The following is a 27,693-nucleotide window of genomic DNA, read 5'->3' on the forward strand; positions in this document are numbered from 1 at the left end:
AGTTTGCCACCACAATAAACTTTGCAAAACACAGTTTAAAAGTGCTTTCAGTATGGCTTTCATTATGGCTTTAACTTTAGGGAGAAGGTCAGTTGATAAAGGCTTTAGGAGGGTAATCCACCACACGTGTTTCAACTCAGTGAAAAGACAAAGACTTTATAGCACCGTTTTAAAAGAAGAGAGAAACAGCGGTAACACAGGTAAAGTTATAACCGTGTTTCCGTTTCTTAACAGTAGAGGTCAGTATAAACTTACTACACTTTACACTTGACGTTGTTTTACAAAACTCATTCTGTCATCATCATTGCCAGTCTGGCAGAGATTTTGTGATGCCAAAGTCAGAGATTCTACACCTTGGTGTGTGTAAGAAAGCTACTGACTGAATTTGGAATAGTATACTATTTTAACGGCCATTTAAGAAATAACGTTAGGCCTTGTTGTTGTAATGTTATTCCGATTTAGCTAAATTTTTGTTAAAACGAATATTACCTGTTACAAAATTGCCTGTGACTGCTCTAGCCTACTCTATTCTTGTGGAAGACCACAAATATAGCTCACTTCAAAATGAGTAACGTTATATGTCATGTTGAAGATTAGCAGACCTCTGAAATTGCTCTAGATTTTAATGGCTGCCTGCTCCTCATCGTATTGGCCTTCCTCAGTCGTAGTGTAGGCCTACTCCTGTCCACAACATTTTATTCATCACCTCAATTCATTGACTTCCATTGTTTTATTTTAATTTACCTACTATGTCTGTGGGTAGATATATAAATAAATCAAGTCATTATCTATGAGAGAATAGTTGTGGATAGTTATGAAAAAAAAAAAAACTTTTCTCTTGTAGGTTAAGCAGTTTTGTGGCACCTAGGGGAGAGTGGGGTGATTTGTGCCAGGGGGGGAAGTAGTTCCACCCTTGTTTCTGGAAAACCATAGAAGAAATTGGTCATGTGACCACATAATTTTGAAAAGCAATCACTTTTACTCGTCACATTAGAGTTTTACAGTTAAGCACATTTTAGTGCAAAAAACTTTTTTTTCCCTTTCAAAGTAAAATTTCTATCATTAAGGTTTTTTGATTGTAGTGTCTGAACAATTATAGACAAGTTTGAAAACATTTCACACATGTTTTAGTGCTTTAGTAGGCTACACAATGAGTCTATACAGTTAGCATGATGTTAGCTCTTAACTGCTGGATCATGCTAGTTTTTCAAACTTGTGGGTCTGGGGTGATTTGTGCCAAAGGGCCTGGGTTAAGTTGTGCCAGATCCAGACCACCTAGACCTACATACTCACAGGGGATAATCTTGAGAAGTGAGGAGATGGGCATGCCTCATCATTGTTTGACTTAGGCCTGCCTGCAATTTGTTTAATTTAGCTAACACTGATTTCAGTTTTCAGTTTGCACTATGTTATTAAAGACAAGTTTTATTCCGTTTTTAAGTGGCCTATGTCACAATAGGATATTTAGAAATTAGCCTAGTCACTTTATTCTTATATGTTACATAATTGACAGACAGCGCTATGTCAACAGGCATCTATTGCCAAAGCATTTTTGCCTGAAATGATTCACAAATATCATATATTGTGTTGCTATGGTGCTCTAAATGGTTGCTAGGGTGTAGCTTGATAGCTTCACAATGATCCTGAGAGACTGATTGGTCGTCTGAGTAAAATGAGCCCGCCCCCTTGTCTCTATGACACTGTGATCCAGAGTTATGTTCAATACAAAATCCCTATGCAATTGACCATAGTAGGAAAAACGCATGCTATGGTATTCCAGGGTGACAATATCTAAATAAACCTTAAATTAGTAATTTTGTATTGAATTTATCTTGCTTTCATATAGCATTACGGTTCATAACATTAAAATGTTCTGTTTTACTTCAGAAATCACTGGCACAATTTACCCCCAATGTATTTCCCCAAAGGCACAACTTGCCCCTGGTGCATGAGACCACTTTTTTCCCAAGAGCTATATTTCTGAAACAATTTATTTCAGATCCAAAGTTATTGTTCTCAGGGATGCACCACATCCTGAAATATATGTACATCCTTAAGTTGAAGGCATTACTGCCATGGCCTCACTTTAAAGTCACTTTGAGTAAAAACTGGCACAACTCACCCCACTTTCCCTATATGTTGGCCTTAAAAAGCATGTGTACACATAAAATATGTGAATGTCATTGCATTGCATACATACAAAGAAAGTTAACACATGCCCCACCTTTCTAGCAAGACATTTCTCAAAAGAACGTTTCTTAGGTTTTAAAATGATAAAATCGTAGACATTTAAAATGAAACTTGTTTTAATATTTTGTTATCTAATATCTTAAGTGTCCAAATGAGGCCATGCATGTCGCACATTTTTTTTTATCTACTGTATGAGCCTGCAGACCGATTAATTCTGCTCAAATGTTCATGTGTTTCCTCCCGTGATTAATGCAGGTACAGGTGGGACGGTGGTTTCTGAAAGGAGGGGTGTGGTGATGGTCATTGGGATTAACCGTCCTGAAGTGCGTAATGCAGTAAATCAAGAGACTGCTCAGAGACTGACCGAGGAGCTGACAGCCTTTGACCAGGACAGCAGCCTTAATGTGGCAGTGCTTTATGGAGTCGGTAAGTTCAGTTACACACTACTGTGACACACTGTGGAAAAAGTGGGCTGACTTCAGTTCAGTTTGATGGTCAGTGGAAAAAATGAAAGAATGTCGTCTGATTGAGCAGTAAAGCAAAGAATAGTTTATAAATGCACTTTACCCCCATTTTTTCCAACTTTTGCTGTGAAATTTGTATAGACTCCTTTTCAGAGCGGCACTGTTTGTTTTCTGTCTTCCGGTTTGTATTTCCACAGCATGAAGGTAAGATCTTATGGATTTATGAACGAACCGCTCGTTTTAAAGTCTTCCCGGTCTACTGACATTTGTTATGACATCCGCTTCAAACATGACAATTCTCATGATAAATATATCCACTTCACCAGCTAATTACTCTTCGACAGCGATGCCATAGGGTGCGTCTCATTTAGTTCCCTAGCTCGTGAATCAGTATATCGGGTTCACGAATTCAGGCACTGGTAAGGACAGTAAGGACCCTGGCTCACTCACTACACATTGGGACACGACTATTTCCGGCGACATGAGAACGTCCTCATTGTACAACATCACAACTGTTTTTTATGAAAAACAGCAGAGCTGATATATTTCTAACATTACTTGTAATGTTATTTAAGTTACATTATGATAAATACTTGGCTTGTTAAATATACGTGCAACATTTCAGCTGTAAATAAATTGTAAATATTAGCAAGATTATGGTCATTACCTGTCTAGCGATGAATGTTTATGCTGAAATGTAATAAAATAATGTTTTTTATTTTTTAAAAACATCTATCACGTGTCATTGTGTAGTAAGTTGGCTCACAGGATTTAAGTTTTGCGCTTCAGAACTTCCGTTTAGGGAACATAGTGAGCATCGATACTGCCTGGTTTTCACGGTGCACTGTGGGACTTTTTAGGGAGCAAACGTTTCAGTGCACTGAAAGGATTCTGCGATTGAGACAGCCTTTAACATGGTTGACTCCCTGATCAGTGCCCTGACTACTGAACTAGGGAGCTGATTTAGACGCACCTATAGAAATATACAGAGATACCGCAAAAACTGAAGTTTAAAGACCAAATTCTAAGGATGGTGCATAAGATCTAATGTAGATATTAAATGTTGGTTATGTCTTAAGCATGCTAACATTGCCTTGAAATTTGCTGACTTCATATACTAAAAGCCAAGTCTTTGACTGAGTGGGCAGCACATGGCTACAAGAGTCCTGTGTTATGTCAAAGTCTGTGATGACAATATTACCACATTGAAAACAATTATCTCAGGCCATCAAATTGGACACCCTCAATAGAAATAATTTGTTCAACCTGGATCGACCATCCCTACTCAAATTTCCTCAGTCACCTTTATCACGAGTTAAACGAGAGGTTTTGATTTCTCTCATTCTCTAAACCTGGATCCCTGCCAGAGGACCATCTGCAGGTGAACTGACCACAGCAGATAACATTACATTGACAACACATGTAAAGAATGTGTGATGACAGTAATTGCTTGAGTTTTGAAGAAGTGTCAGAGTTAATGTTGGCCACACAAGAATTCCCTTATTTGTGTTAACATCTACTGTATCTCAAGACATTTAAATGAACATTAAAATGCAATTGAGCACATTACACAAGCTGACTTACTGGTCTAGATTTTACAAGTCCATTAGGAAGCCATTAGGAAAATTGTGTCCATGGCATGTTCGCATTTCAGCTAAATTATGAATAATTGCTGGTTCGAGCAATGATTTGTTCAAGTACACTGAAGGACTGTTTTAACTGGTAACTTTTTACTGAAGTTTAAAATGACTTGTAATTAGCATGTGTTTCCCTGAAGAAGTGCGCTTAATTATTTTTAATGTGCATTTGTAGTGTACTTAAAATAAAAGGGTAAGTGTACTTAAAGTGAGTACACTTTGCAGTGTAATTACACAAATAAGAACTGAGTTAACAACATGTACTTAAGGTACTTAACATTAAGTTAAGGGTTAGGATTTGGGGTTAAACTTTATTTTAAGGTGTCATTGTTACAGTGCAATTATATATTTAAGTACTGAGTAATATTAAGCAACTACATGTACTTTCTATAGGGTTAGGGTAGGATTAGGATTTGGTTGAGGGTTAGTTGCATGTAATTATGCATAATTTACTGTTATTACTATGGTAAGTACATGTAACATATGTAACAATGACACTGTAAAATAAAGTGTTACCGGATTTGGTTTAGTGTTAGTACTTGTAATTATGAATAATTTACCATAATAAATACATGTAACAATGACACATTGAAATAAAGTGTTACTTAAAGGCACACTGTGAAGGAATTGTGTTTTTGTCAAACAGCGACCCCTAGAGTCGCTATGGAATACTTGCACTGTCGTAAATACCCCTCCACCCCCCCACCTCCCACCCTGTACACCGGTACCTGCATCGGGCATGGAATAGGCACAGATAGACTCCGAAGACATGATTATTGCAATTTATCATAATAGTTTGCAAATTGTGCTTGTTTATTTACAACCTTTACGTTAGGCTTATTTATGTCCTGATATTTATGTGAGATATTGAAAACTGTTCTCATGATAATCGCAAGAATCAACGTCAACAGCGTCGTCTGATATCCCTCAGGACTACGTGATAAATACACCTCACAACACCTGAGTTCAGCTGGCAAACTAGTTCATGAGGCAAGCTATAAAACATAACGCAAAAAACACGTAAGAGAAACGAGTGTTTTTTTAGCAAGTCTGTTAACAGCTCTGATAATCGAAAGCTAGCTAGACATATGTGGAAATTATTGGACTGGTCTAATTATCAGCAATAAATGAATGAACAGCATATAAAAAAACATACTACAAGCAAGCGCAACAACATACAACATAGAATGCAAACAAGTTTACAAATAAGAGATTTATTTACTGGCCACTTCATGCGTTTTCTCAGATCGGATGGCTATCTGATTTATCAAAACAATTCCATTTACACCTGGTCACATAAATGTGTTTTTGCGAAACGGATTTAAATCCGATCTTCAATTCCCGCGCTGTATGCAGATTTAATGGAGTGCACGTCACCGAAAGCAACAGATATGAACAGCATTTTATTGATCATCAGCTAAAATTTCAAAATCAAAGACCGCAATAAGAGAGAGCAGTAACAGCCCTGGTAAGATCATTTCATTTCTTTACTTTTAATGATGATGATGATTGTGTGTTAAGCGTCTGCGACTTACTTTCACTTTGATTTGCGATAGTTTGCACGTTCTCTTTATGACTATGCTCAGTTGCTCATCTGCGGTGATGTGTGTTCCAGGAGCGTCGTCATATCTGTCTATAACATATAGCCTATAACACGCTCTCACACGTTTTTATTTTTAGCATTTTTGAGAGGAGTACAATTTACATGTGGTTTCAACAACCAGATGCATTTACACTTGTCCAGTTTCGTCTGGAATGCGGCACAGACCTCCTCCTGAAGTGGTTTGAGCGATCGGATTCAAATCCGTCTTGAATGCGTTTCGGAGGGCATTTACACCTGGTCTTTTCACGATCAGATAGCTATCCCATCTGAGAAAACGCATGAAGTGGCCAGGTGTAAACAGCCCCATGACAAAAACATACGCACAAAAGCCGAAAACAAGCGCTGGTTGGCCTCTCACGTCCAAATTTGACGAAGTGGTGGGGGAAGTGACGTATGCCGTAAAGCAGTCGAATTTTGTAGTTCTTTTTGTACTTGGGTTACTACCCGAACCCCGAAGTTACATAGTGCCAGTAAAGCGATACAGACCCCGTCAGGCTATGGCAGACGTGTCATTCAACCTATTGTAAGTCGATGTACCATCACAAGGGTCTTGGAAATATATTATGAAGGTTGAAAAGTTTCACAGTGTGCCTTTAAAGTGAATATTTTTTTAAATGTACTAAATGCAACTTAATCATTACAAATGTGTATGTACATTTGTACATAATACATCACATCTAAATGCAAGTTTCAATAGAAATGACATTCAAGTATACTTTAGTTTACCTTATCAGAACATTCGGCAGTACACTTTAACCATATTTGAAAACAACAGAAGTAATTATGAAATGAATATACTTAAGTCATACTTTATACGGTCAGCTAATTGCAATTAATATAAATTGAACCTATAATACATTTTCATTTAATTGAAATTAACTTGCAGTGATGTGTCTGAAAACAGAACATTCAGTTTGTACTTAAAAAAAGTTCTTATTATCAAAATAATATACTTCAAATGTATGCTAAAGTGTACTTCTTTTTCACAAGGGTTGCTTTGTCTTTACCAAAGTGTATGCCATCGCATTGGTCATTCTTTCTAATGTGTAAGTTTCTTCATTTTTTTTTCATATGCAATTTAGAACCTGAATACATGTCAAAATATTAATATAAGAATAGAGCGTGTAGGCCTGAACACATGAAAGGGATACTCATGCTATTAAGTTATGTTATGCTGTCTGACATTCATGGTTTAATCTGCTTTGTTGTATAATTGAGTTTGTTTGATTCAGGAGGGAATTTCTGTGCTGGATTTGATCTGAAGGAGTTGGCCCAGAGCTCTGGTTCCCTCAAATTGGAGCAAGATGTCCGCCGTGGTCCTGGTCCCATGGTAGGGAGGGGTTCTTCTCAGATGCAGTATTGCATATTAATACTAAAGGAGTCATATAATGCATTCCTTTTAATTCAGCTTGTAATATTATAACTAATGAATGTTTCTTGCAGCAAAAATAGTTTTACATGACCATTTTCCACCCTCTCTGAGCCTTAAGGCCTGTTCTGACAGAGACCATCGACAACTACCAAGAGTAGTGCAGACTGTGAAACTCACGCAATCTTCTGAACCATGTGATACTGTTGGAAACACTTACTAGTAAAAGCGAGTTAGCAGCTTCTGATGATTAAAAACTGTCACTGTAAATGTCATTCATAGTGGAGGGTTGAGTCTATAAACCTATTGGTTTGCAGGATATTGAACAGAAATAAACTGATGTGTGTTGTTTGCTGTAGGGTCCGTCTCGTATGAGGCTCTCAAAACCCTTGATCGCAGCAGTCAGTGGGTACGCTGTGGCTGGAGGTCTGGAGCTGGCCCTGCTGGCTGACTTGAGGGTGGTGGAGGAGAGCTCCATCATGGGCGTTTTCTGCCGCAGATTTGGTAGGTGTTGTTGTCTGTTATTTCACATTGAGGTGTTATTTTGCTTAAGGTTGAGGTATGCAGTCATATCTAACGGAATTGCTCTGTTTATTAACTGCATTAAGCCTCAATTTAGAATTTTAGAGGTTTTTATTTTATTTTAACATTTATTTATTTACAATAACAAGAAAGCATCATGGTAAAACCATGTTTTTTATTTGGACCAGCACTATAGTGATATATACCATGGTACTAAATTGGAGTGTACAAGATGTGTAGTTTAACAATGTTAAAGCTGGTGTTATTGAGTAAGTCACTCACTTTGCAAACAAACAATATAAAAAATTTGCTTTGAGAGTGCCCGCTTACAATGCCGTTTGAATGACCCCAAAATTTGATATAGCGCAAAAATGCCCATGGTTTAGTTACTGTGCTTATGCTGTTTTTCCCAAATCTCAGCACAATTGCAAATGTGATATTGATTTTATACAGCATTTCAATAATTTTTGTAAAATGCAATCAAATCAAGAATCTGTGATTTTGTTTATTCTCTTTAACCTTTATTTAACTTACAAAAGTATAAAGAAAATATTTTTAAAGTTTTCACTGACCAACTTAAGTGTATTTAGTAAATATAAACAAATTTTGATTTTGATGGCTGCAGCACACTCCAGAAAAGTTGGGACAGAGGTATGTTTACCACTCTCACATCACCTTTCCTTTTAATAACACTTTTTAATCCTTTCGGAATAGAGGATACTACTTGTTGCAGTTTTTCAAGGGGAATATTTGCCCAATCTTTTTCTGAAACAAGACTGCTCTCTCAACAGTCTGTGGTCGTCACTATCTGATTCTCCTTTTCATGATGGGCCTTACATTTTCAATAAGAGACAGATCTGGACTGCAGTCAGGCACATCCCTTCTATGGTGCAGAGTGTCTAGAAACCACTCGTTTTAGCATACAGAATGAGGCCTGGCATTGTCTTGCTTCCCAGGAAAGATGCCATCTTGATGCCATTAAATGTTTCTGTACAATCCCAATATATGCCTCATTGTCAATGGTACCTTCAGACAAATGCAAGTCACCCATGCCGTTTGCACTGATGCACCCCAATACCAGGACAGATGTTTGCTTTTGCACCTGTCACTGATGAAAGTCTGGATGGTCCCTTTTGTCTTTGGGACTGAGAACTCAATGGCTGGTTTTCCCAAAAACAAGCTGAAACATGGACTCATCTTCCACAGCACACATTTCCATTGTCTTTTAGACCATCTGAGATGAGCTCGGGCCAGAGAACTCGCCGGCATCTCTGCATAGAACTGATGTATATCTTTCTCCTTGCATAACAGAGATTCAAGTGGCATTTCTTTATGCAATGTCAGACTGTGTTCAGTGAAAATGGTTTTCCAAAGTACTCTTGAGCACATGTGGCTGTATTTAATAGAGTTGCATGATGGTTTCTCATGCAATGCCGTTGGAGGGCTCAAAGGTCACGCACATTCAGCAGAAGTGTCCTGCCTTGCCCTACACAGACTGATATTTCTCTGGATTCCCTGAATCTTTTCACAATATTTTTTTTATGGTAAATGGTGAAAGACATAAATTATTTGCAATCTTGCATATAGAAATCTGATTTTTGAATTGTTTGACAATTCTCTCATGATATTTGGCACAAAGTGATGATGACCCATCTTTGCTTACAAAAAATAAATAAAAAAGAGAGATGTTCCTTTTACACTAAATCACGGGACTTACCAGTTCACCTGCTCATTGTGGACTGTTTCAAAAGAGTTTAAATTGGATATTCTGTAAGCTTTTCACTTTTATTTTGCCTCTGTCCCAACTTTTTTGGAGTGTGTTGCAGCCATCAAAATTAAAATGTGTTTCTATTTACAAAATACACTTAAGTTGGTCAGTGAAAACTTTGAAAATCTTTTCTTTGTACATTTGTCAGTTAAATAAAGGTTAAAGAGAATTAACAAATAACAGATTCTTGATTTTATTGCATTTTACAAAACATCCCAACTTTTCTGGAAATGGGGTTGTACATATACATGGTGCTTTAGATGCACCTTCTGTGCCACTTATGCAGTACAAAAATGGATTTTGTGACTTTTGATTAAATGCAATAGGTAAGACAATGGTGTCTTATTCTAATAGATTTTTTCGATTTAATGTAAGCATTTGACATATAAGATGATGCAGAAATCTAACATAGTTAGAAAAAATTGCCCTTATAAAGGTAAATTTGAGGTGGCAAATATCACCCCTTAATTAAAAAAGTAACCACCACACAGAATATGAAGAATATTAAAAGCTTTGAGAGTCATCTGTCCACTACAGGCCTAAACCAGCCAATGAACAAGCACAGAGACACATTCAGTGAAGTACTGTCTAATTATCATTACTGACAAAATTCCAGAAAATTACCCCTAGTACTATCTGATTACCATATTCATGAAGCTTGATATATCTGATACATTACTGTACAGTGGTCCCACCAGAGTACTGTTTTGACGTCTACTGAATACTGTAAATGGCTCTGTTACGATAGATGAAATGTCAATTTCAACCCCAAAAATGTTGGTAAATTAAATCCTGGGCTGCAAAAATATTGCAGACAGACTAGAAACTACCTAGAAAGAGAAATTTGATGCAGTTTCATTCTGAGTGTACTAGTTTCTCTATGCTACAGATACAGTATGACCACAGTGTGTATAAATATGCCAGCAGTGCTATAATTTACTGCCAGGAACTGATTTTTCCAGCTGCTCGTTTAAAACATAGAGCCATCATCATGACCCTCTCTCTTTCATTAAACCAAGCATCCGGGCATTGCCCGCATGTGCCTGTGAACCCGTTCCTCAGACTGTCTGCCTCTACTGCACTCGCGCCACCCAGGAAGGCGTGACGTCTGCTGTCTAGAAGTCTTTAATGGCACTCTACAGTAATGATTAGTGAAAATGTTTGTGTAATTTTTAGTGCTACTGAGCATTTTTCTGTTTTTATTTAGAAATTTTACCAAACCTTTAACCCATAGTCATCTTGTGTTCACGCCATTTCAAGTTTATTTTGACGTGACATAGAGCGGTGATATCTAAGTGGGTGAGTAACCAATCATAGCATGATGGAGGTATTGTTTCCTCTCATTCAACTTTCTCACATTCAGCCTTATTAACCCCCACCAAACCCGTGGCAGGCTTTAAAGCAACACTAAAGAACTTTTCCTCTTCCGTCCCCCTACAGGTTGTAAGCGGAATTGTCCATTACCGCAAAAATTTGCCTAGCGCAGCCTACTGTCGCATACACACTCGCTGTTTATCCAGCACCGGCTTTAGAATGAACGATGTCCACAGACAAGGTAGAGTATGTTGCATGATTTTATGAAAGTATGATGTATTGCGACATCAGAAACGAAGAAAAACGAAATAATGACTATTGTAATGCTTGCCGTAAAGCAATTCAAATTTGTAGTTTCTTATGTCTCATTCGAACTACAGAAATGCTACCCGATCTGGCAAACTTGCATAGTGCGGTTATAGCAGATATAGGGCTGCAAAGCGAATCCAGAAGTGCCTTTCACCCTGTTACGACTTGATGAACCACTGTAACGATTTTGGAAACATTATTTTAAGGTAAAAAGAAGTTATTTAGTGTTGCTTTAAGGGGTCTGGTAAAACTCAATGGGCTGCTGGTGTTGCTGTTGGATAGTGTTACTTTAGAAAAACTAGTGATTTATACACTTTTTAATGTCACATTTTATAATATTTGCATTGTTTTAATTTTGTAATATGGATTATTTTCTCATCCAATTTTTTTTGAGGAGGCTCTGCCTCCATTGCCCCCTCTGAGGAGGAAATGCCCCTACCTACTATATAGTAGGGAAATATGCGATTTCGGATGCAGCCATTGTCCTTGAACACTCAAGAGCAAGTTGACTGTGCGTCCACTTGGGCTGTCAGACTGAAGGAATTTCCCTTACGGTGAATTTGAGTTGCTCAATATCACGATCTGCGATGTTTGATATACTCATGATATATATTTATTTATTTATTTATTGCTATATAAATACTTGTTACGATGTGGTCAGCACGCATGAAGATGGAGATTTTGGCTTTATTAATAATTCAAACACACAGAAAAATAATGCAAACCACACAAGAACTGACTAAGAACAACTGAAACAAGGGGCTATATAAACAGGGATAGAGCAATGGAGAGTAAACTAGACATGTGAAACCAATACGTAACTACAAAAGCAAACGAGGATGTAATTAGTAACCACTGAAACCGAAACTAAACATAGCGAGGAAACAGGAAATAAAGGAAACAGAATAGAATGTCAAAATAAGGGTCCACATAACGGAACATAAACCTGACAATAAGCTCGTTGGGCTATTGTTTGTATCATGGTATTACAATATTGCGGTTATTGCGACAGCTCTAGTATCTACAACCACAGTTATTCGCATGTATGAATTTCTATATCTGCAATAGACTTCAGCAGATGATTTTCATAGGATTTAGTTTATCTTTAGCACAATACAACAAGATGAAGGCATTAGCTAACACGACATTAAAAAGTTACCATAGTTTAAAAACCTGTAACATTGAGTTAACAAATATAAAAAGACGCAAACCAACACATCCTCACTTGTGAAAGATTGTCCCATTTCTTTGGGAATTTAAATCTCTGCAGTCAACCAGAAGCTGCACAATGTTGTGGCATCTTGGAAAACTCATTGATTTTTACTCAGAGGGGTTTTACTCGATCACTGAAATGAACAGCTCACATCCTTGTTGAACTTGTAATTACAACTCTGAGAGCTCCGACTTGTACCACCTCACCTCTGCGACATTATGCGAATTTTGCGAAAACACTCACATGCATTAAAATATAGAGTATATATACACTCACCTAAAGGATTATTAGGAACACCATACTAATACTGTGTTTGACCCCCTTTCGCCTTCAGAACTGCCTTAATTCTACGTGGCATTGATTCAACAAGGTGCTGAAAGCATTCTTTAGAAATGTTGGCCCATATTGATAGGATAGCATCTTGCAGTTGATGGAGATTTGTGGGATGCACATCCAGGGCACGAAGCTCCTGTTCCACCACATCCCAAAGATGCTCTATTGGGTTGAGATCTGGTGACTGTGGGGGCCATTTTAGTACAGTGAACTCATTGTCATGTTCAAGAAACCAATTTGAAATGATTCGAGCTTTGTGACATGGTGCATTATCCTGCTGGAAGTAGCCATCAGAGGATGGGGTACATGGTGGTCATAAAGGGATGGACATGGTCAGAAACAATGCTCAGGTAGGCCGTGGCATTTAAACGATGCCCAATTGGCACTAAGGGGCCTAAAGTGTGCCAAGAAAACATCCCCCACACCATTACACCACCACCACCAGCCTGCACAGTGGTAACAAGGCATGATGGATCCATGTTCTCATTCTGTTTACGCCAAATTCTGACTCTACCATCTGAATGTCTCAACAGAAATCGAGACTCATCAGACCAGGCAACATTTTTCCAGTCTTCGACTGTCCAATTTTGGTGAGCTCGTGCAAATTGTAGCCTCTTTTTCCTATTTGTAGTGGAGATGAGTGGTACCCGGTGGGGTCTTCTGCTGTTGTAGCCCATCCGCCTCAAGGTTGTGCGTGTTGTGGCTTCACAAATGCTTTGCTACCTCGGTTGTAACGAGTGGTTATTTCAGTCAAAGTTGCTCTTCTATCAGCTTGAATCAGTCGGCCCATTCTCCTCTGACCTCTAGCATCAACAAGGCATTTTCGTCCACAGGACTGCCGCATACTGGATGTTTTTCCCTTTTCACACCATTCTTTGTAAACCCTAGAAATGGTTGTGCGTGAAAATCCCAGTAACTGAACAGATTGTGAAATACTCAGACCGGCCCGTCTGGCACCAACAACCATGCCACGCTCAAAATTGCTTAAATCACCTTTCTTTCCTATTCTGACATTCAGTTTGGAGTTCAGGAGATTGTCTTGACCAGGACCACACCCCTAAATGCATTGAAGCAACTGCCATGTGATTGGTTGATTAGATAATTGCATTAATGAGAAATTGAACAGGTGTTCCTAATAATCCTTTAGGTGAGTGTGTGTATATATATATATATATATGCTTTAAGACAAAACCATGTGCATATTCATAAGTCAACACCATTACTGAGTATTTTCTCCTTAAAACTCCAGTGAACCAAAGACAGTCACAAAAACGCGGTTTGAAATCACTGTTGTTTCTTACGTCACAAACTACCTTGCAACCAATCACGTCAATGTGGGGGCTGGGCTTTAGCATATAATTAACTGGGAAGCAGTGGAGTCTCAAGAGAAGCCAGGTTATCCTGGTATTTTTTTCTGTTTATATGAAAAATCAGGTAGTTTTAGCAATATAGCGGGTGAATTATGTAGATGATGTATATTACCAAGTTATGATGAACTATATGCCTTTCTCCACTGATGTTTAAAGCTGTTCAATGTGTTTCTAGGGATGCTGATTATTAGAAGGCAGACTGAGAAAGTGAACGGGAACATGGTTTGTGTAACATTAGCAACAAATTAGTAGCTATTTGAATACGTAGTCAAGCCAAAAGTCTCAGTTTTGGTCCGTTTACACTGAAACACAAGCCCGGAGATTTCAAACTAAATCCGGGTCCGTAGCATTTTCGTAAGTCTCCATTTTCAAGGGTCGAAAACGCTGGAGTAGTGTAGACGACAGGCGTAACCGTAGCAAAAGTTATGCGTTTTAAAACGTTGAGTTAAGCGAGTGGATCTCTGAGCTGGTGTGAGTGAGTGGAGGCGGGGCTAATTTGAATATTCATGGTTCCGTGTATACTACTGAGGCAAGGGTGTTGAGTTACATTCAAACTTTTTTTTAAGGCATAAAGAACTTGCTCTCAAGTGCAGATGAACCTGATTTGACCATTCCAGTATGGCGGAAGGCTTACACATAGCTGCCCATAGAAGCAGTCTACATATACATATCTATGCTCAGAAGAGATATGCAAGCACATATCAACCCACAACACCAACTGCACAGCAATATGCTAGCCTATATATACCATTCAGCACATCTAAGTAACTGCAAAGCAACTCATTGGAAACCACCAATAACACCCTATCAACCACAAAGCAACTTGTTCAAACATACAGCTGAGCAACCACTAGCAACACCCTGACATTGTTGTAGTGACTTTTGCATGGACAGACAACCACACATTTTCCCCCCAGAAAATCTTATCTATCCACTACATTACATCTCTATAGTCGCATTACACTTCTGATCGGAGCATGTAGCATGTAACCATTCACTCAACTTACCAAAATGTTTTGTCAACAAATTTTATGTGTTCTTTTTGCCGCACATTGGTTCCTGTGGCCATTCTGCTATGATCGAGCTTAAATGAGAACTATCATTTGGAGACTATTTCACCCAGAACAAGGCTAAGCACTCTGACACTACCCACTTATTTCCTCTGCATTTTCCTCACTCTCTCCTGTACTTACCCTACAGTGCACAGTAGGCCCTTAAACACCATTCATCTCACATAATAGACGTCTTGGCCACCATCAGTGGAAAAGGGTTTATTTTAAAATACTGCTTGTCGGTTTTATTTTACCTAATCTTGTTTTGGCAGGTTTTAGGGCTTTATTTTTGGGCTGTATTTGGGAGACCAAGATGGGAACAGCCTAGGGGAATCCCTCATGGTGAGAGATGAAGAGAAATAAATGAGAAAGAGACGCGGGTGGGGGAGGCAACACTGGGAAAGGAAAATATGCTACCAAAACTCACTGAAATCTGTCTGATGTGGCCAAATACTTCCTGTTGTGTCTTCAGAATACTACATTGAGCCAGTAAACTAAAAAAAAACAAAAAGCCCTGAAAAGAATGTGGGAAAGCCATTTAAGTGAAGTTATACAGTTTATATTCCAAGGGAAATATTGTTTGACAGAGTACAGTTATGCAGTTTTTATCATATTGTCCCTATTTACTTTATTAATACACCTTCCTGGTCTTATTGTGCACTAGTGGTGTGCGGTGGTGTTTTAAAATGAGGCAAAGTCCTGTATATCAAATGTACATTTATGTCAATTACACTTAATTTTCCTGGTTAAATAAACATTACATAAAAAAGAGAGACCAAATACAATTCTGTTTTGTATTTTTTTGCAATAACTATGAAGTATGATGGAATTTATACTTGGTTTTAATAAATAGAACAATAGTTCTATTTATTAAAACCAAGTATAAATTTCAACAAGTTAGTGATTTTACTCATTTCTACATTTATTCTAAAATAATAGCTAAAGGCAGTAACAATTCAAACTACATATATATTATTTGTGAACTAATGTTCAGCTGTTCTTTTTGATAGCCAACTTATTTTCAGCAGTCATCAAGCTTGTACACATTGGTCACAGGCATGAAGATGTACCTTAATTTCCCCAAGCTGAATGCTCACTAAAACCCCTACACAGTCATCATGTTTTCAGGCCATTTCAAGTTTGATTTTGACGTGACATAAAGCGGTGATCTCTAAGTTGTTTACTTATTTTTAATTAGTCTTCCCATTAACGCCATCATTTTCTAGAACACGCATAAAAACAAGAGGCGGGATTTATCACATGAACCAATCATATCCAATCATAGCCGATCATATCCAATCAAAGTGCGATTGAGGCAGTGCCTCCTCTCACGTGACTTTCCCCCTTTCGTTCTCAATTACCCCCCCATCAAACCCACTGCACTCATTAGGCCGGTGACACACTGGCTGCGTGGCGTGAGCGTGGCGTTTCTGTTGCGTGTCAGCTGCGTGGCGTGTGCGTGGCGTTTTCCATGTCTTTGCACACCAGAAGCGTGTCTGACGCGGCGCTGCTGCTGCTAGGTGACATATGATAAGCCTCATTGGTGATATATTTGACATATGGGGAGAGAGTTGTGGAAGGCCTATACTTCATGTTAAACATAAATATATAGCAGCAAAGACAACGTCGGCAGTGTTGACGGCAATATAGGCTATAGAATATTTCGTTCTGTATTGACAGGTGCAGTATTTGAAAATCAATAATATTTTTTTTAAATTGCATTTATATTTGCATTTATGTCAAACCCTAGACACTTTCAAACATCAAAATGACATTTATTAATATGTATTTGTGTCAAAATGTCATATAAACATCTTTTCCTATTCAATTTTGCTTGGAAACGCTTCCAAGACGCTTGCGTGTCGCGTGAAAAATAGGCGTCGGTTCTATTTCTAGCATGCACGCGTTTTCCGCGCGGCTCGAGCCGCGCCTGAGACGCGTGTGTCACGCACGCAGTGTGCAGGCTCTAACCTGTTAACATGGAAGCCGAAATAAAAACGGACACGCCACGCAGCTGAGACGCTTACGCCACGCATCCAGTGTGTCACCGGCCTTAGGGTGTCTGTTTTAAGTCTGTTGTGCACAATTCATCAGTGCTAGCCTGGGAAAACCCAGACAAACTTCTGGCAAATTTAGATTTGCTCTGCAAGTAGTCTGGTAAAGAGCCCATTCAAGCCGATTTCTAATCCGTCCAAATCGAGGCACCAATCAGAAACGTTGAGACGGGCTTTACACGATGACGTCCGTTGGTGAAGCGCACCAACTTTTAAATGCATTTTTATATTCAAATTGCAAACACATGAGGACAGTCTCCATGAAAGACCCACTGGCAGATGAACTTGCTACTACATTTCTCTCCGAAACGGTAGGAAATTAAATTAGATTTAATAGAGGATTTTAACTGTGACAAGATGATTGACAGGGCAGTTTACGTGACAGGATGCACGCGACAGATCTGTCTGATAAAGATGATGAAGTAGTATGTCCCAAAGCTTGCCTACTTTTTTGCTACACATTCAAAAGTAAATACCTTTTCTTCACAAAAAGAGTACATACTTTTATGGCGTAGTGTAACTTTGGCGAATTGGGACGCAGCATATGGCTTTACACGATGACGTCGCTCTGATTGGTTTTAGGTCTATCCAATTGCAATTGGTGATGCCCCTTTGGAAATGAATTATTAATGAAACTTTGCCAGACCATAACTCAGTTACTACTGAGAATGGTCTGGTTTTAACCAGGCTACATCAGTGCATGTTATACCAAAGAAAAGCAAAATATGTTTTTGTGATAACTTTTCATTTAAATGTAATAACTTTCTATGCCTTTAAATTGACCTTTCTTTTTTGTTGACATCATCTATAGCTATTTAGGCATTGCAGGTAATTTGATAAAAAGTGTTACCATTGGGATGTATCAAAATGTCATGACCTGACTTTCAGCCTCCACGTCAAATAGTGGGCTCCGGCAGAGTCTTGGACGAGAACTTCGCATGAACTTTACATTCAGGTCTCATTCCATTCTTGTAGAGGAGAACGCCCACTTTTCATGTTCCAATTATTTTTCCCTCTTTGAATATTCTGTTTCTCTTGGATAGTTTGTTCCCAGCTCAAATGAAATGCAGTACATTTATCAGAGACCAGAAGATCTGTGAAATCTGAGTTTATCATTTTTAAGAGGCCCTAACTGCACACGTTGTATCTTATCCAACAGCCCAGGTGGTCAAAGCCACTTGTTCTGAATGCAATTTCCATTCGTTCACCTCAGCCACCGGAGCAGCTGCCAACAACTGAAATGACTCGACCTTTCTCCGATTTTACAGACATTCTCTTTCAACCATCAGATCCTTCCTTGGATTATAATGCTTGGACTCAGAGGTGAAGTTTTCATAAAATACATTGATGGATTTGACTGATCTTGAGAATGAAAGACTTATACTAATTTCCTGAGCATCTTCATTTGTTCTAAGTTAAATAGCTTAAACTGAAATTAACTCAGGTTTAACCCTTAAGGATTTAGGAATAAGGCTTTGTATCAAGTCTTGTTGGTTCTGATTTCACAGACATGTAGATCAGAACTTAAAGTTTAGTGTCCTCATTTAGCTGTTGTTAAGTTTGTGTAACTGAATATGTGTGTGTACGTGTAAAGGTTTTTTCCTGAACTCTAGTGTGGTGTAACAGGCCTACCCCAACACCATTGTGTGTGCAAGCTTGCATCATAGGCTTTGTTGGGACTTTGATGTTCTGTGGATACCAGTATCACCAGCATGAACTCACACAGGAAGACATAAAAGTTCAACCGCAGACTCAGGCTTACACAGACAGATCCATTCATTCAGTCGAACACCTGAGGTGAACTGAAATCACCCAGGTGCTAATGCTGGACTACTGACATGGAGTCATGCAGGGATTTCTGTAAAACCATTGTACAACTTCAGTGTCGTGCGTGTGTGCGTGTGTGTGTGTGTGTGTGTGTGTGTGTCTTTGCGCAATAGTGAAAGGTGTGTGTGTCTTTGCGCAATAGTGAAAGTCTGAGCATGAAGGTAGTGGATTGACTTGAGATGTATGGGCTACTTTAGCTAACTCTTCCCTCTGATGCATATTAAATAATAAATTCCCTTTTCTGGGTGTGTTGGCTGAGATATTGACCAATCTATGTACTTGCGTTTAAATGCAACCTAATAATTCATTTTATAATTGACCTATCGTAAGAAAGACCCTTTTGTTACTATTGCTAACTCGGACAAACAAACAGAGTTGCTAACTTGCTAAACCTTGTCCCAAGATGTTTTGATACATTTTGGACACAGAAGGACCACCTCTCGTCGAGCAGCATTCATGTGGGACTTAAATATGCCATGGAGGGTTATATAAAAGATTTTAAAATAAATATGGTGGGTAACCAGATTCATTTGGAAGTGATCACAATGCAATTGGGAGAAGCCCTTATGTTACGGTTGTCACGATCGCAGATGACAACGTCCAGGATCAACTCTGTTCATGTACCGCAGGGTAAATTAAATTAATTTACGTTTAACCAGTTTAATATGGAGAGGCATTGAATTGTACATCAGTCTGTACATGACATGAGAACAGTTAGCTATTTAGGTTTGTACGTTAGCATGGACTCACTAACTTTATTTGCAACTGAATGAGAGTATGACAATCAGAAAATGAACATTTTCATTTCGTCTACATTGGGATTGGGGTTGAATCCTTAAGGACTAGGTTACTGCACCCACATCATTGGATTAATACACAGCTTAATCCAAAGCAGACATTTTGTTCTGTCTTGTTTGGGTTTAGGAAATGGAATAAAATAAATTCCATTGCCCATCCTCTCAGGATAATCAGTGTTGCAAGTACACATCGTTTTACCATTTTTGTAGCATAAACACCATCAAACCGATGAGAGCTTCGGAACGTCCAATGATTCTCTATGGCGCTGAAACCTAAAGATGTCCGAGTTCCGGTCTCCGTGCAATTGATACTCAACTGCCATTGGCTCATCTGCGTTCGAGGGGAGGGCTTACCGATAGGTCAGTTGGATGATGGCTTAATCAAACTGATCACCTCCTTCAATCCGATTGAGCTCAATCCATCTGTAAGTCTACATAGGACCAGCAGTTTTATGTTTGGTGATGGGGGTATGCTTATCCCAAGAACCACCATGGATGGATGGCCAGTCCATTACAGGGCTAACACACACAGACATGGCTATCACAATCTCAACCATACCTACGGGCTATTTACTGTCTTTAATTCACCTATCCTGTCTTTGGATAATGGGGGAAACCAGAGCACCAGGAAACCCATGACAACACATGGAGAACATTCTCTACACAGAAAGAGCCTGGCTCACCGTGCCGCCCTCGATTGAGCTTGATCCTAAATTAATTCAGATCTGATTGAAATGGGTGGTGTAGATCACCCATTTCAGATTAAGAATAATTTAAGCCATGGAATCCCTTGGATCTAACAACTTTCTCAATCGGATTCAAAAATCTCACACGTGCAGTGCCGTGATGTTTACATATGGTACTTATGGTTTATATTTTGATAGATTTAGAGGGCATTATATATATATATATCACAATTAATTCAGATAGAGGAGAAGATTCACGTGAGCTGTGTTTTGTATTGGCTGTCACTTCCAAAAGTTGCTGTTCATTTGTATAAAGTTAAACATTTGTCAACTTTGTCTCGTCACTGGACATGCCCACATCCTGTCATCAACGGTCACTGTCTGTCACCAGAAGTCGCCAGCTCTCCATTGAAAATGAATGGGATCCAATCGTTTTGTCACTGTGTGTCGCTGGTGGTGTGAGCAGGGCTTATGTTAAATGAATGTGCACTGCACAGCATCTATACCCGATTTATATTTCTTAAGGTACTAATATGTACTCTTGAGGTATTAATATGCACCCTGTTCTAGGAATAAAAGGTACATATACCTTTGAGGGTACTGCCCCACTGACCCATAAACATTAATGTTTTTCTGATATTGTAGCATTGATTAAAATGGAGCAAGGACATAGAGGAACAATGCAAGGTTTGTGAAAGTGCACTGTATCTTACGACTAAAACTTTTGTTGGATAATGCTCTGACATTGACATCCACTGACTAATGAGAATTTCAGATCCAATTATGCTTTCCAAAGTCCACTTTGCTGTATTTCCGCTAGATTTCTAATGGACCTGGCTCTTTCTACAACCTCAAAATCATGACAAAGAAACCAGACGTCAACTGTTCTTTATGAATATTGGTGATTTGTGGCTAAATGAGCTAACTGAGTGACTGTGACTGCTGGTGAAACAAAGTTGAACATAATTGCCAATGAGCGAATGTAGAAAGTGTACAGTAGCAATCTGGTGACATTTTGGGTTCTTTCATTTATGTATTCTACATTCTGCCTCTGCTTTTTAGACTAGACTCACCTTCTGAAACAGATGCACCTCATCATGTCTGTCGTGTCAGCTGCATGTTCGCAAATGTGTAATAGAGATGGAGGACTGACTATCTGAACGACAGACTTGAGTAATGGGGTAAAAGAGCAGAGGAAATATGGAAGGATGTGCTCACTGACAGAAACTCCCTCCTACCTCAGCTCGGGCTGCCAGATGTGTAGTGTGTTGGACTGGAGGACATGTGATTGGTAGCAGATGTATCCACTCATTATCTCTCACCCTCTCAAGCCGCTATGAATAAAGCTGCATTATTTCAATAACCCGTTACAATAAGGCTGATAATTTTGGGAGAAAATGTCCTTTCTAGAATGTGCTAGTAATGATGCTAGTTTGAATTGGCAGCGATAGAGAGAGGTCTCTATGTAGAGAGATTGCTGGCGATTAGACATATTCAAGACCCCTGTGTGTGTGTGTAGGTGTGTGTCAATAAGTGAAGGTAAAACAATGGCCTGTGTGCATTATGATCATTCACATTATACATAAGCACTCTGTGCTTAATTTTAGCCAGATCCTGCTGGATCCTGGTCAGGAAAATGTCAGATTTTGCGTTCCGGCAGTTGTATGTTAACAAGGGCAATACATGGTGACAGCTTATAGTTTTTTGTTTTGCGCACTGTGAACTGCGGAAAGTTTGGAGAGTGTATACCTGACAAATTATTCCAATAAAAATAAGTTAATATTGCCAAAAGGTCAAAAAGGCAGTCAAGCACATTTTAATTTTTCATATCCATGATGAGCTGATGGTGTTTCTGATCAAAAGAGGTCCTGAATAGATGGAACTGCACCCCTAGACAATTCTGCTAATAATAATTAGGATAGCCAGAGACACAACAATTTAAACAGCCAGGGACTGCAACGGAGGGGGACCTAGAGATGGCTAACGAGTTGAATCAGTTCTTTAGCAGGTTTGATATAGGGCCCCAGGCTGCTCTCCAATGCACATCCCCCTACAGTTACTTCACTGTACCGATAGAGACCACCCACAACAATCATTTTCACCTTCAACTCCCCCAGCAGCTTCCCTCTCAGACACTTTTCACTGCTGACAGCCGTCAGGCCACATTCATCAAACTGATCATCACAGAGGACCAGGTTAAGAGGGAGCTGGGGAGACTTCACCAGGGTAAGGCAGCAGGACCTGATGGCATTTGTCCCAGAGTCTTAAGAGCCTGTGCCGACCAGCTGAGTGGAGTGCTCCAGCGCCTATTCAACTTGAGTCTTAGCCTGGAAAGAGTTCCGGTGCTCTGGAAAACATCTTGCTTTGTTCCAGTACCAAAGAAACGGTGCCCCACCCTTCTAAACGACTGTAGACCAGTAGCACTGACTTCCCATATTATGAAGACATGGAGAGGTTGGTCCTGGCTCACAGTTTGCCTACCAACCTCAGGTGGGTGTGGACGATGCCATCATCTACATGCTGCAGAGGGTCTATTCACATCTGGACAGGGCTGGCAGCACTGTGAGAATAATGTTCTTTGACTTCTCCAGTGCCTTCAACAGCATCCAACCAGCATTACTGGGAAGGAAAATGGATGTTATGCAGATGGACTCCTCCATAATCTCCTGGGTCACGGACTACCTCACAGGCAGACAACAGTTTGTGAGACTGCAGAACTGTGTGTCTGAGCAGGTGGTGAGCAACATGGGTGCTCCTCGGGGAACGGTTTTGTCTCTGTTTCCATTCACCCTCTGTACCTCAGACTTCAATTACAACTCGGAAGTCATGCCACCTCCAGAAGTTTTCAGATGATTCAGCTGTGGTTGGTTACATTGAGGGCTGGCAAGAGATGGAATATAGAGCTCTGGTCAACAATTTTGTGAAGTGGTGTGGAGTGAACCATCTACAAATAAATCTATATAAAACAAAATAATTGGTAATTGATTTTAGAAGGAAAAAAGACCATCCCTCACCTATTTCTATTCACGGAGATGTTGAGATAGTGGACTCCTATCGGTATTTGGGGATCCACATAGATGGCAAACTTGACAGTTAATTATCAGACATAAAATATTCATTATTACTTTTATTGTCTGACCTGTTTTTATATTTTACTCTATTTTGTCCTTCTTAAACTTCTAACAAGATGATGGCTTTTTGTTTATTAAATGTGTATTGTATGTTTTGTCTGTACTGCGAGTACTTTACTGTCTTCATGTATTGCTGCTAATGCACTTTAATTTCCCAACTGGGACCAATAAAGTACTACTACTACTACTACAAAAAAAAACCTGATTTCAAACAGTACCATATGTCTCTGTGTGTTCATAATTCAACCTTTTCCAGTTAATCCTGTCTATAAGAAAAACTGACCTCAAACAGTACCGTATATCTCTGTGTGTTCATAATTCAACTTTTTCCAGTTAACCCTATGTCTATAAGCCTCTTTTTATCTGTCTCACACAGGTGTTCCATTGATTGATGGGGGTACTGTGAGATTGCCACAGCTGATTGGTCTTTCTCGAGCTCTAGATCTCATTCTCACAGGCCGACCGATGAAGGCGCAAGAGGCTTTAACATTTGGACTGGCAAACAGAGTGGTGCCCGATGGCCAAGGTACACATACAGTACACCCTGAAACTTGCTTTAGCATGATGAGGTGTATCCGGTCCTACTCGACCCGCTCTGAGTGGGATTTGAACCGGGGTCTCCGGCTCAGGCGCGCTAACAAGACGCTAAAGACCACAGCCGCTAGTGCGCCTTTTGAGGCCAGGGGAGTGAGGTTTACACGCACTGCTCTTACAGCCTAGGTCCGTTACATTCACCCCCCTAAACCTCACTCCCATCCAGGTCACGGCACCAAATGTAATCGGTCCTACTCGACCCGCTCCGAGTAGGGTTCTAACTGGGGTCTCCGGCGTGGGAGGTGGGCGCGCTAACAAGGACACTAAAGACCGCAGCCTCTTGCGTCAGTTGCTAACGTGCCTCTTGAGGCCAGGGGAGTGAGGTTTACACGCACAACTCTTACTGGCCTGCGTCCGTTACAGAGGCAATTGAAAATCATAAACTACTTGGAATAGATTTTAACCATGTTGAAGAAATGTCATTGATGGTGTCTTGCTTAGAAATTTTTTTTTTTAAAAGGTGTTCTGGCTTGCTACATGACCAATCAGGTTGAAACCTGAAGGTAGAGCCAGAGCTGCCATTGGTAATACTTTATTTCAATGGTCCACCTAACACTTACCTAACAGTCTACCAATACTTTGAGTGTTAGTTGACATGTAGTTGCAAAATTACTTTTAGATAACAGAATTGACATAAAGTGTAACCCTGTCGTTTAGCCAGTAGTAGATGACTGGTTTTTGATTATCAATGGCCCTAAGCACTTGTTAAAGACTTCAGTTGCAGTCCTAGCTGGTCCTTTTAATGACCAACAGAAGAAAGAAAGCCATATATGTTTATAAAAATGTGATTCTTTTAGACTATATCTGTTTTTCCACAGCATGTCAGTGCATCTTTTGATGCTGTACTGAATACGTGTTGTTATCTGACTACTATGCGTGTGTTTGCATCTTTCATTCATCCACAGTAGAGTTCCCTTGAGAATGTTAGCAGATAAAACTCATGTAATGTGACCGCAATTCACACAGTCACAGTCAGGTTAGATGAGATGAGCTCAAAGCTGTTTAGAGATACCATCAAAGTAAACACTTCAGTTTCAAAGTGAGAGTCACTCGAGTGGACTTTCCATAAGAGATCTGGACAGAGGCCAGAGCTTTAATTTGCTACACAGAAGGACAACATGAGTCCATATCAGAAGGAAATGAGTGATGATATGCAGGTCACTCAAGGTCACACATTGAAGTCATCATGAGACGGAAGTTGTGATCGTATTATCTTCCCTATTGTGAAGTATATCCGAGTGAAACGGCTTTTTGAACAAGAAAAAAAAAATCTTGGTGACTTTAAAGGCACAATATGTAACTTTTTTGCTTTAAAAATAGCAAAAATCACTATATCTATGTTATATATTTTTTTTAGTTGTGTACTTACATTATCCCGACTGTTTCCAACAACTTTCAAACCAGGAGAAATTTTAATTTAATTCGAAGACACGGCACGTTTCTTTATTTCCGTTTTGTCGCAGTCAATGGCGTCATATCCGCGTTGTCCCTGGTTTCCGCTCGTGCTGCCATGGTAACCAGAGCTATGAACCAGAGCCCTCTGATAGTAACCAAGACGACAGACGTGGACCACTGTAGTTCGCAATGTCTATCTGCACGCTGTTGTTGTTTCGTTCAAACATTATGGACCATGGCAAACAGACTTTGGATAAAAAAGGAGAACTAAAACGAGAATCAATATCAGCGCGGTGTTTTCGAGATGCCGAGAGCTCCCATAGACAGTTTACAAACGAGAGCTCCACGTCCGAGACTTCGACCGCTCCTACATGTACTTTATTAAACAGGTGGGCACATTTACATAAAACTAATCAATGTTATATAGTTCAACAATGATAAAATGTCAGAATATGATCTGTATGTTATTCTAATGTTGATCTAGCTTAACATTATTGCTAACGTTAGTCTCATACAGACAAACTAACACATACATTTCAACACATTCAAATGCAGTTTAGTGTGATAGTGTAATGTTAGACCAAGTGAAACAGCGCTGCGTTACCTCACAAGTTTAATTTGTCTAATAAACTGACCTGTGAGTAGTAATTCTGCGTGTAGTTCGGTAGAATGAAATGTCCATATTCCTTTTATATCCGCGGGACTCGCGTCGCGTTTGGAGCGGTTTGGAGCTGATAGCTGTCTCTTAGCAATCCCGAACTGCTTCATATCACAGTCATGATAAAAGCATCGATGTATTCAGTCATCCATAAACATTATTAGATCGGTCGGCTTGACGTTGACGACAAGATCCATAATTCTTAGCAAATGTTGCGTCATCAAACTACGCCTTTGTTATTGTAAATAGGTTAGCGACCCCTAGTGGAGAAAAAATACCATACTGTACGTTTAAGGTCAGCTAAAAATAAAAGCAAACCTTTTGGTCAGAGGTGTCACATCTATTGCTGAAATTTTGACCTCTTCTGTCTGTTACACTCACCAGTTAGGAATGGACCCATTTTAGCAGCATGTTCACATCTAACAATCAGTCTTGTGTGCGTTTGTTTTAGCACTTCAAGTGGCTCTTGAACTTGCTGAACAGGTCAGCGCATTTCCGCAGCTCTGTCTCCGTGCCGACCGTAACTCCGCCTACCACGCTGTCTTTGACTCCTCCTCCTTCACCCAAGCCATGCAATATGAGTTCGACCAAGGTCTGCCAGTCATTCCAGCTGAAGCAGTCACTGGGGCAACAAAATTCAGCTCAGGCGCTGGAAGAGGAGGGACGTTCTCTAAGAGTAAACTGTAAATGGACAGCTGATCGGAAATTAGTCAGTGTGTGTAACTAAATAATACAGATATTAATGTACGGCGAAACACATGTTAGAGTCTATGATAAACAGTTTATTTGGTCCAGTCCAGGCCTGGGGTAAGATGAAGCCTGCTAATAATGGTTTGTTGTTGTCCATAACTTAACTGTGGCAACTGAACCTTTGTCAAATATTTGTAAGTTTCTTTTTGTAAATCATAAGAATATGCATTTGTAAATTTACCTCAGATCAAGTTCCCCTCAGTGTATTTGTTATTGCTAATCAAATGTATTAAAGATCATACTGAAGACAATTTGAGTGAAATGCGTGCTTTCCTGTGCAAAATTCACTGTGGGTGGGTGTTTACTGGCTAAAAATCAAAAGAGCCAGCAAGCCCCCACCCACAAGATCTATAATATTCTGCCAGATCAACATCGTAAATTAGTTTGCTTAGACATGTAACAGCTCACCTTCTCTGCTGCTCAAGCTGCACAATTTGATGCATTATTTCTTGAGCACAAACAGGACAAGATATCTCCAAAAGTTAAATACTTAGGGTTAGGAGTTTGTTCAAATTACTAACCCAAGTATGAGTAGTAGTAATAAAATCCAAAGAATTGAATTTCTAACTGTTTATAATAAGATTCAATTTGTTAACATTAATGAATGCATTACTTATCATGAACTAGCAATCATTACAACTTTTTTTTACAAATTTT

General features: G+C 39.4%; 1 protein-coding gene across 3 annotated transcripts; it reads left to right on the forward strand.

Annotated features, from left to right (window-relative positions):
- Nucleotides 1-27,287, forward strand: LOC311075158 (enoyl-CoA hydratase EchA19). 3 transcript variants are annotated; one of them, XM_084102350.1, is made up of 6 exons: nucleotides 1-239; nucleotides 2,446-2,616; nucleotides 7,127-7,224; nucleotides 7,623-7,767; nucleotides 24,016-24,165; nucleotides 26,738-27,287. In XM_084102350.1, the coding sequence occupies exons 1-6, from the start codon at nucleotides 53-55 to the stop codon at nucleotides 26,971-26,973; spliced, it is 987 nt and encodes a 328-aa protein (XP_083958476.1). In that variant the 5' UTR covers nucleotides 1-52; the 3' UTR covers nucleotides 26,974-27,287. The 3 variants fall into 3 exon arrangements, with proteins under 3 accessions (XP_083958476.1, XP_083958477.1, XP_083958478.1); XM_084102351.1 differs by having other exon boundaries at nucleotides 1-200; XM_084102352.1 differs by lacking the exon at nucleotides 1-239 and adding an exon at nucleotides 243-357.
- Nucleotides 27,288-27,693: the final 406 nt, after the last annotated feature.

Source organism: Abramis brama, assembly GCF_963993115.1.
Source record: "Abramis brama genome assembly, chromosome: 24".
Classification (NCBI taxonomy): Eukaryota; Metazoa; Chordata; class Actinopteri; order Cypriniformes; family Leuciscidae; genus Abramis; species Abramis brama.